Source organism: Coloeus monedula, assembly GCF_965178545.1.
Source record: "Coloeus monedula genome assembly, chromosome: 20".
Lineage (NCBI taxonomy): Eukaryota > Metazoa > Chordata > Aves > Passeriformes > Corvidae > Coloeus > Coloeus monedula.
In genome coordinates, this window is record NC_138800.1 from 7,417,718 (window position 1) to 7,428,178 (window position 10,461).

Below are 10,461 nucleotides of genomic sequence, written 5' to 3' on the forward strand. Positions count from 1 at the left end.
GTAACACAGCACAGGTGAGGTGTGTGCCGAGGGCTGGGGGCTCTGCAACCTCCTCCTTCACAAATATGAGCAAATCCCATCCAAAAAGGGCCAAAGAGGCAGCTGAGCTGGGATAAAACCGTGGGGGATGGGGAGAGCAAAGTGGCAAAAACTTTGCAAAATGTGTGGAGAAGTTGATGGGGGAGCAGGGAGAAGGGGCTTTCTGGATGTCCCTGGAGAGTTTATTCCTCCAGCACTGGAGAGGCAGGTTACAAGCAGAGCAAATCCTTTGTCAGGGATAACTGCCGAGGCTTTCCTCTGGATTTAAATGCAGGATAAGGAAAAAAGCTGAGTTCAAGGGTGCAGTACAGTGGTATCTATTCAGGAAGATTTTAGAATGAAAGGGATTTAAGTGCCTCAGTTCTTCTTTTTTGTTACACTTACTGGTGAGGTGAGAAGCATCACCTGAGCTGTCCAGTGAGACAGGAGGCACAAACAAATCATCACCATGGGGTTTTGGGGGAAATCCTCTGCCTTCTCCTGGCTCCAGGGGAATCCTGGTACCTCCACTGCCCTGAGCTGCCCTGGCCTGGGATTGCCCCTGGCAAGGACCACTGCAGCTGCCTCACAGAGCACCCTCCTTCCTCCAGCTGCAGGGATCCCATTTGGAACCACAGCGGGGTACAATTTGTCTAGATCCCACTGAATAAAAAACAGATTCCAAGGAAATCTGTGCTCATACATGGTTTTGTTAAGGAGGAGGAGGAGAAGGGGTTGATTTGGAGCTGCTTGGTGCCTGAGCATTTGCCATCCCTGCAATTAGAGCAGTAATGTGAACCCACCTCGTGGGGGGTGGCAGGGTTTGATCCTTTGGATGCAGGGAAGCACTTTAGATGAAAGGCTTTGTACAATGATAAAAGAGCATTTAAATTCTTACTTAATAAACGCTTGGCTCTTTCAAGTCCTATAACTCCCTCCAGCACTTTTCCCTGAAAAAGGTCCCTTCCTGCCAGAGGAGGAGCTTCCTGGGCTCTTCCCCTCAGCCAAATTCCAGCAGCTCCATGGGCAAGGGGCAGGAGATGCAGGGACAGGCAGCACTGCCCTTATGTAGTTCCAAAAAAAACCCCCCACATGTTCCCCAGCAAGCAGCTTTTGGGTCCAAGAGTTAAAGAAGAAAACGTTTGGGGGATTTGATGGGATTTCAACAGCCATAAGATGAAAGTTTGGACATCCAAGGGAGGGTTTCTGAAGGGCTCAGGAGGAAAAGATGCAGTGCCTGGACAGAGGAGGGAGGAGGGAGCTCCCACCCAGCAGCACTCAGCAGTCCCTGTTTGCTGAACTCACAAAAGATAAATTGCAAAAGAAAAATTGCAGATTTGGTCCATTTGAGATGCCAGTAGTTTGTGATGGAGTGCTGGCAAAGGGGTGGATGGGAATGGAGCCTGAAAAAGTGCTGTAGTGATGTGCTATTGCTGTGAGTCCCTGGAATCCCTTTTGGTGGAGAGAAAAATGTTGACAGCGTGTCTGGGGGATTTGGCTTCCTCACCCCCTGCATTCAAATAACATCTAGAGGAAAGAAACACTTGAAAGAGGAGCAATCAAAAAGGTGACAGGAGAATTTTCACAGCCATGCCTGTGGTTTTGCACATGAGTTACTACAGATCAACTACAGCGTGCATTTGCACTTCACCCCTACCCTGTGCTAACCCCATGTGCCCACTCAGAGCCCAGGGAAGGAGTCAGTGCCAAGCAGTTACCATGCTGTGAAGTTTCTTAAGGTGTGTGGTGGATTCTCCATGTAGACAAGCCCTGGGAAGCATTGAATTTGGTCTAAATTTGGGGTGTTTTACAGGAGATTGGTGTTAGGGAGCAGAAGTGCCCTGAAGGACCACATTTCTCAGTCAGTCTGTGGTTTTAGGTCGCAGGTTGTCAGTGGGAGACAACAGAAAGGCTGGGGAGTGCAGCTCTTGGTCGTGTGTCCCCAAAGTTTGGATCAGAGGGATTCAGGAAACAGGGAGCCAGTGGACATGGCCAGAAGTCACCAAGCCTGACTAAAACAACAGGCAATGGAGCTTTGCATAGTCTGGGTGGGTGGGTAGAGGGCTGACCCCAGGAACTCCCCACAGCAAGGATGGGGTGAGCGGGGAAGAGAAGGGCTGGGGCTGGATGGAGCCTCGAGGGAGCGTGTGGGGATTGGATCCCACGGGAATGGGCCGAGGGAGCCGGGTGGTGTGGAAGACATGACAGGGCCCATGCTACCTACAGACAGAGTGGGGGGAGCAAAGTCTGTTTTCCTGTTAAATACAAAACATTAAAAAATAACACAACAACTCTGAACTGACCCCAGGCAGCTCCGGGGACGCCGGAGATTTTCAGAGCTGCAGGAGAGCTGTGTGAGGGGTGCAAGGAGAGGAGCAGGGGTCTAAAACTCCTCCATGCCCCTGCAAACCTCCTGGAGGGCCCTAAGCTGAAGCCCCAGAAGGTTGGGGAGATGAGCACTGGCAGTGGTGGGGGCCGGATCACGCTGAAGCCTCTGCGTGATGGACGTGCCGTGACATCGGGGTGGGAGTGGGTGGAACGGGCTCTCCGTGCCTTGCTGCTGCTGCTGGGCACTAACCAGGCTCTTGTCTCGGTGCCAGGGGTGTTCACCTCCCTTGGGGTGCACAGAGAGATGTGTGGGTTCACAGGGAATGCCTTATTTTGCCTTCCATTAAAAAGCCCACCATGGGATGGGGGTGAGGAGGAGCCTGGGGTTCTCATGCAGCAACATCCCGCTCTGCCAGCTCTGAGATCTGCCCTAAGTGATAAAAGAGCTCATAGGAACAGACATGGAGAACATTCCCAAAGGCATGCAAATGGTCATTGTCTCTTTTTTTTTTTTTTTTCATCAAAAATACAAAAGCACCCACCACATCCTCCAGCTCTGGCGGCTGCGTTTCGTTCGGAGCAGAGCCGTGGTCCTGCTGCAGCTCTGCTCTCCCTCCTCCTCCGTGGAACAGCTCTCAGCTCCTGATGGCAGTTTGAGCTTTGTTTTGTTTTGTTGCTTGTCTGGTTTTTTTTTTTTTTTTGTAGAGACAGAGAATTTGACGATTTAAAAACCAACAACCCCCCCAAAAATCCAGTGACTTGTGCCAAAATTCTCAGGAGGTCTCCTCAAAACGTCCCGTTCTCGCCTTGTATTTTTCTTCCAAATCCAGCTTCATTCTGGAGACTCTCTCCTCCTCTTGCACTTTAGTTGTCTCCCCACTCCATGAGTTCTGCTGGAGGGGAATGAGGTAGTGGATTTCCCCCTTCTCCTCTCCGCGTGGCCTCTCCCATTCCTTCTCAGGGTGATTTTTATCCCATCCCTTGTACAGGCTCATTCCCAAGAGGCGGTGAACTGAAGCATGCGTTCCTTCCGACGGCGCTCCGGAGCAGGCTGGCTAGGGCTGCCCACCTACACTGTGACAATTTTTTGTTTTGTTGCAAGGCTGAAAGTAAAAACCCCAAAAGGAAAGTTGTCTTCCTCCTCTTCAAGGTATTTGCATGCTGAAACATCTTCTAGGAACCTGTAAAAGAAAGAGAGGCTCAGGGCAGCTTTCAGCAGTCAGCAGATGTTCCCCTTATGCTCCTGGCTGGCCCTTTGGGTGTTTCTGAGGTCCCTGTTTGCCTGAGCTGTGCTGGTCTGGCAGGTGGGGTTGTGTTTGGGAGGTTCCCAAGACATTTTGGGATTGTGTTTCTGGGCAGGTTGATTTGTGTCCTGAAACCCTCCTGTTTTTACAGCACTTCACTCTTCTAAACCCACCACGGGCTTTGCCAGGGCAGGACCTTTCACCAGGGAGACCTTGTACGGTCACCAGGGCACTTTGGACAGCACAGGGAGGGCTTTCCATGCCAGTCACTTGGGCAATGTGTGTTTCTACTGGAAGGAGCCCGTTCTCTGAGGTGTTTTTTCTGTGTGTGTGCAGCTGGTGATGGCCAAACCAGCCTGGAGTCAGTGCCCTCCTGCAGCACTTAGGCTGGGAATGGGGTGGGGGTGGATTGGGGGCAGGTCTATCCTATCCCCTGGGCTGGAGCTGGCAGCCAGGTGAGGTTCCTGCTGGAGCTGGGCTGGGGGAAGGAGAAGGAAGCGTTACCTCTGACGCTGAGTGAAATGTAGAGCACGATGATGATGGTCCCCAGCACGATGGAGACGATGCTGAGCAGCCTGGCCATGCGTCCGAGCCGCCGGGCTCCGTCCGTGTCCCCTTGCTGGCCACTGTTCCTCGACTGGGGAGACACAGAAAGAGCCCCTTGAGAGTGACAGCACCTCTGGGGTGACTCCCTGGCTGTGGAGCCCCAAACTGAGACCCGTTTTCTTTCCTGCTCCTCCAGTTGGCAATCACTTGGTTCCCGAGCGGAAAATACTGGAAGGAAGGATTCCTGGTGAGGGAGAAGCACCACTGCTGAGAGCAGGGCCTCCTGATCCTGCTGGGAAGGGAGCACTGGGCATCCTGCCCTTGGCTGAGGGAGCACCCAGCACTTAGCAGAAGGGCAGCTGTGCGAGGAGTTGTGGTGGAATTACTCACCGTGCATCAGCATTTGCTGCGTGTGCGGCACAAGTGCCACCAGCCCGGCTCTCCGGACCAAAAAGCCTCCCCAGATTCGTGCAGTGCCCTTCTGCCACCCACAAAACCCATTGGGAAGTGGGTTTGGAGGGAGGGAAAGTGGGTAAGGGGTTTTAAGGCCTATTGGTGACGTTTTCACCTGGTTGGGAAGGCTTGGAGTGAGGGACAAGAGAAGCGAGGTAGGACAGGGGGAGAAGGGAGACCAGCAGCCTTGATCCAGTGGAGGAGTCAGGCAAAGCTCCCCTAAACTTCACTGGGAATGGGGTTTTATTGATGATTTAACTGCTTTGAAGCAGATATTCCTCCTTTAGGGCTGCTTTGAAGTATTTAACACTTTAATATGGGTTAAGGGCTTCTTGCCCTGCCCTATCCATCTCCAGCCATGCTGCCTTGGAGGAGAAGAGGGGGATGTGGGGCAGGCTGTGGGGCCAGCAGCTCCCAGAGCCCTGTGCTGTGTGGCAGCTCCTCCCTGCTAAAACTGGGGAAATTCTCAGTCAAAAAAACCCAAGCGTACTAGTTAAAAACAGTTAAAGGTGGGAGAGGATTAAAGCAATCCCAGTTTCCTTTCAAAAAATGTGTATCTCAGAAATAGCTGTGCTGGAAAGGATCCCCTGCCACATGTTAAAAAAAAAATTTAAAAATTAAGAGCAGGGAGACCTCATCCAGCTCCAGCATTAACCATGAAACATCGCTGAAAATCTGAACAAATACTTGATGTTACTGCCCCATTTCCCATTTGTCCTGCTTTAATTCCACTGCCTCTTGGCAGCACCGTGACCAAAACATCCCCAGCCTAGGCTGGGCATGGGCAGCTGCTCCATAGGAAAAACACAGCTTTGGAGGTTCCCATGTACTCGTTTTAGTTTGTGTCACCACGTAAATAACACAGCAGAGCCCCAAAAGGGCGCGGGTGGCTGCTCCCACTGCACCCCTGCCAACGTCCTGCTCTGCTCACGAGCCACCCTGGGCATCGCTGTCCCCACCAGTGACACCAGCAGAGCTCAGGACCTTGTTCCTCCTGGTCTCACCAGCAGGTTTGCCAGACCCGCTCTGAAAGCGATGGGATGCAGCCAAGAGCTATTTTCATCCCAGAACAGGAGGTGACAAAATGAAGCCTCATGGGTTGGTGGTGAGAGATGGAGAGGATGCGGGAGCCCAGGGATCGACAGGATCTCGGCCCTGCTCGCTGACAGCTCCAGCTCTGGGGAGATGGTTTTTCAGCCTCTGCTTTTTGTAACCAGTGTAATATTTTGGCAGGGTGTGGGTTAGATTGCAGTGAAATAGGAAAAATATATAGGCTAAGAGATCCAGTATATTTATCACTCCAGCTTCTGGAAGTGTTTATTGCTCATTTATCCTGAACAATTATGAGAAGCATATCAGCGCTGGCATGGGGTGTTTAGCAAGCCTTTGGTACTGTACATATATTATTCATCGGTGTGGAACGGGTTGATTATAGCTCTCTGGTATCACTAATCCCGTGTTTTGCTTTCCACATAAAAACATTAACATCTTGTTTATTAATCGAGGCTCACCAAGGCAGAACATCTCCGAAAGGCTTGAGGGGGAGTGAGTCACTGTGTGAGTGCCAAGGGACTCCCTGGTACAGCCCCGAGCTGGAAAATCTGCAGGACCTGGGGAGTGGGTGCTGTTCTGCAGCACCCGTGGGCCAGGTAAGTCTGGGTGACTCAGGAGTTATTAATCTTACCTGTTTCCCACTGCTATCTGTTCCACTTACTGCTCAAAATGGGCTTTTTCCCTAAGTGGCCTTGTTGCAAATGAAGGCAATTACTTTCCTGGGCTAGTCCCAGGGATGGAGAAGACAAATCATCACATCCTCTTTCCTGCAATCTTTCCCGATTTATGAACTGGCTTTGGATGCTCTCTGCTGCCTTCCACCAGTTACTCAGAATAAATCATTAATCCTCGACACTTGGTGTTTCTCGACATTCCAAGAGAAGTCAACTCCAGAGTGAGCCAGATGACTGTGGCACTTAAAATGGGTGAGGATAACCTGACTTCTCCTGCATATTTTGGGAACAACAGAACTTATTTTGGATACCAAGTGCTGTGCAGAACTGCCCTTGATGTTACTATGTGGTGGTTCTGGCTGGATTTTTTTCACTTCCCTGCATTTGTTTGGAGTTTTGCACCCTGGTATGTGGCTCCTCTGCTTCCTCCCCCAGTGTGGCTGCACTTTGGTGGGAAGGGGAAAAGATTCACAGCTGGAATGCAGCGGGGTGTGTGGTACCCAGCCCTGCCCTGCACTGTGAGATGGATCCCACAGGATGGACCCACCATCCTTGTGTCCACCAGTCCCACTCTCTGTCTTGGGGAGTGACCTGAACCCCTTAGAGCAGCCAGATCATCACTCGGCAAAGAAAACACATCCAAGAATCCATGGAGAAGCCTCCAGGTAACTCATTTCCATGGAACCATCATTAGCAGGAACAGGCTGGGGGGGGTAGAGCAGGGTTTTTTTCCACCTCTGGCCATAGGCCCTGCTGGGATCTGAGAGCAGCTTTTGAAAAATGATTTATGAGACACTAAGCTCAAAAGCATTCATTTACTTTCCTCTCTGGTCACTGCTTATTACCCAGAAAAAAAAAAAAGAAAAAAAAAAGAAAAAAAAAGCTTTCATGTGCAAAAGCTTTGACTCAGGAAAGAAAAGCACAATTGCAGAGCTAAAGGAATGTCAGCACATTGTGGAAAGGTCCTCCTGTTTCCCCAGGTGATGGGAATCACAAAAACCTGGTTCCTGCTCAGATTTGTGCACGATCAGGCACACTTGGGCCTTACTCTGTGAGAAGATCTAAGCCTGGGGGGGCCTTGGGGGTCACCAGGAGCTCAATTCCTGCCTGCTGTAAGCAGGAGAAACATCCCATGCCCTGAGAGCTGTTCCTGCTGGCAGGAGGGCCCAGCCAGATGTTTTCTGGTTCCCCAGGGAGGGAGGAAGCATGGATCACTCCTCATCCTGCTCTGCTGGTGCTGTGTGGAGGTTCCTGGCTGGCAGGTGGGTGTGTGGAGGGGGTGATGGTGCAGGCAGGGCTGGGACTAGAAAGGGCTGTAATAAATTAATTAAACCACAGGACAGGGAGTGCAGGGGTGACTGTGCAGGGGCCAGAGGATGGGCACTGGCTATTAATGTGCCGTAAACCTTGTCCTGGAGAACAAGCCCAGCTGAATGCACCTTCTGCCTCGCCTTCCCCAGCTCTGGATGTCACCCTCTCGGCCTGGCAGGATTAACCAACTCCTGCTCTTTTTCCACTCTTCTCCTCCACAGGGCTCGTGTGGCCCAAGGCACATCCCCACCACCCTGGAGGCTCTGATGCCTGCAAGGGACAGTGTGAGGATCTATTTTGCATGAAGGCTAATGTGGCTGGAAAATCCCCGTGAGAGACCTTGTTTATTACCATGGATATGCAATACCCAGCTGCTTTCCCTCTCCTTGCAGTGCAAAGCCAAACAAGGCTGGCTGGCTTCCCTGTGTGCTGCCTAAACAGGCTCTGCCACACAACTGTACTACGCAGATGACAGCTGGCACTGGCAGAAACGATGATTCCTCCTCAAAATGGAAATTGGTCTCTCTAGAGGGCTTTTTGTGGCAAGCGCCCGTGCCTGCCTTCAAGTCGTTGGTGGTTTTGGGGGGAAGTGCTGGCTGCAGGTGCCCCTCAGTGTATTTCTGTGTGGTAAGCAGGTAACTGAGCTGATTTTCAAAGAAAAGATTTGCCTGTGTTGCAAATCAAAGACATCGAAGGTGCTGGGTGTGTACAAGAGAGCAGCGTGTGATGGAAAAGGGGGTGGCTCTGCTTGTAGGGCTGTGCTGACTGAGCCACCTGTACCCGAGATGGGTGGGAGGCCGGCTGGCTTCATTCTCCCCTGCTCGGCTCTCGGTGTATTTGCTGAGGTGTGGGGGATGTTTAATGGAGAAAAATTGCTTCTCCGGGGCAACTAAAGAGCTGCAGGTGCAGCCGGTCCCTTTGAAGTGCCTGAGGCCAGGCACCAGCCTCCAGCCAGGGTCTCCCCGGTGTTGCAGGGCTGGGCGAGGAGGGGCGGAGGGAGATCCCTTGTCAGTGCTTCGCCTCGCAGCTCCTTCCCGGGGAAGCCCGGCGAGTCGTTCTGGACCGCTGCCTGGCGGCAGGGACCGCGCTTCCCGGAGCCACCGCGCTTCCCGGAGCCACTGGGCTTCCCGGAGCCTTGCCCTGGAATCCCACCCCCGTATCTCCATCTCCATCCCGCCACCTCCCCGTATCTCCATCTCCATCCCGCCGCCTCCTTTTCCATCTCCATCTCGCCGCCTCCCCGCTCGCTGCCCCGGGCTCGGAGCCGCTCCCCGCCCGCCTCCGCCCGCCCGCGCTCCCCGGACCCGCACCGGAGCGCGCCGCGGGAGCCGAGCAGGGCGGCACAGCCCGGCCGAGCGCTGCGGGAGCCGAGCGGGCTCCTCCCGCCCCGGTGCCGGTGCCGGCGGTGCAGCACCGCGGACAGCTCCGGGGCGGCCGTCGGGGCGGCGGCGGCGGGAGGGGGAGCCGGGGGCGAACCGGGAGGGTCCGTGCGGCCGGCAGGTCCCGCACTCACCATGATGGAGAAGACGAGGGCCACGATGTTGAGGGGCCAGACGGGGCAGAAGCAGGAGAAGATGGCGAGCACCAGGTAGTCCCGCGGGCGGCCCTGCTCCGGTGCCGCCGTGCTGGTGGCCGTGGAGGAGGCTCTGCCCAGGCTCAGCCGGGACGGCGACAGCGGCGGCGCCTCCAGGTGCCCGACCGACACCGACTTGTAGCCGAGCCCGTGCCCGTTGCGCTCCGTCTCGCCGGGCAAGGCTGCCGTGAAGGATTTGGAGCCGCGGAGGCCCTTCTCCTCCCGGCCCTCTGTCGCCGACAGCAGCTTCTCTGTCTCCTGGAAGCGGGTGGGCAGCGCCGTGCCCGATCCCGGGCCCGCGCCCCCGGGCGCGGAGCCGGTGCTGGCCATGGCCCGGCGGAGCGGGCTCCGGCAGCGCCCCGCCGCCGCCGCTCTGCGCTCGGGGCCCGCCGCCCCGCGGGAGGCCGAGCCGGAGGAGGGGCCAGCCCGGCTCGGCCCCCGGGGCAGGATCGGGGCCGCGGACCGCCCCCGGGGTGTCCCCGGTCCCCCTTTCCTCACCCCCTTACCGCGCTCGGCCTCCGCCCGACCCGGTGCGTGCGGCGCCGCGGCCCCCGGGGATGCTGGCGGGGATGCGGCGGGGCGGAGCGGAGCGGTGGGAGAGCCGGGGAGTCCTCGCCTCCTTCAGCCCGGCCCAGCCCAAGGCTCTGTCCCGCCCCACCGACCCCCCGCTCTTGCCGGGGCTCCCACGGGCTCCGCTCCGCTGCAGCGGTACGTGAGAGCCCAGCTCAACCGGGCTCCGCCCGTGCCGACGGGGCTCGGGGCCGCCTCCAGCCCCGGAGGTGCGGGGGATGCCGAGGGTAGCGCCGTGCGGGGCACACACAGCCCTGCTGTCCCCGCTGGCTGGCAGCCTGTCCCCAGGCGGGTGGGGGACATGCGACACGGAGCAGACCCACGAGCCCCTCATTGCTGTGGAGAGGGGCTGGAGGTGCCCTGGGTCTGGGCAGGGCTGCCCGGAGGGTGACGGGGTCTGGGCAATTGTGTGGGTGCCCGGTGGCACCTCTGGCTCCAGCCGCTCTGGGAAAGCGTCGTCCCCGGGGCACGGGGCTGGGGGGGCGGACGGGACTCTGGGCACCCTGTGCCGGGCTCACCCTGCCCTCGCTGCGCGTGGCTGACCGTGGGGACACCACAGCTGGGGACAGGGACACCAGATCAGTGTCATACTGCGTCCCTACATAGGACCTGCAAAGCAGAAAGGGTGCTGGTGCAGCGTGAGTTACATCCTCTCCATCCTTGGGAGCAGGGATGCTGTGAGGGGCAGGAG

At 55.9% G+C, this 10,461-nt stretch overlaps 1 protein-coding gene across 1 annotated transcript; it reads right to left on the reverse strand.

Annotated features, from left to right (window-relative positions):
* Nucleotides 1-3,519: 3,519 nt before the first annotated feature.
* On the reverse strand, nt 3,520-9,530 carry TRARG1 (trafficking regulator of GLUT4 (SLC2A4) 1; the record flags this gene model as incomplete). The annotated part of the gene is made up of 3 exons (XM_082294895.1): nt 3,520-3,527; nt 4,095-4,227; nt 9,141-9,530. 3 exons carry the CDS (start codon nt 9,528-9,530, stop codon nt 3,520-3,522), a joined length of 531 nt encoding a protein of 176 aa, XP_082151021.1.
* Nucleotides 9,531-10,461: the final 931 nt, after the last annotated feature.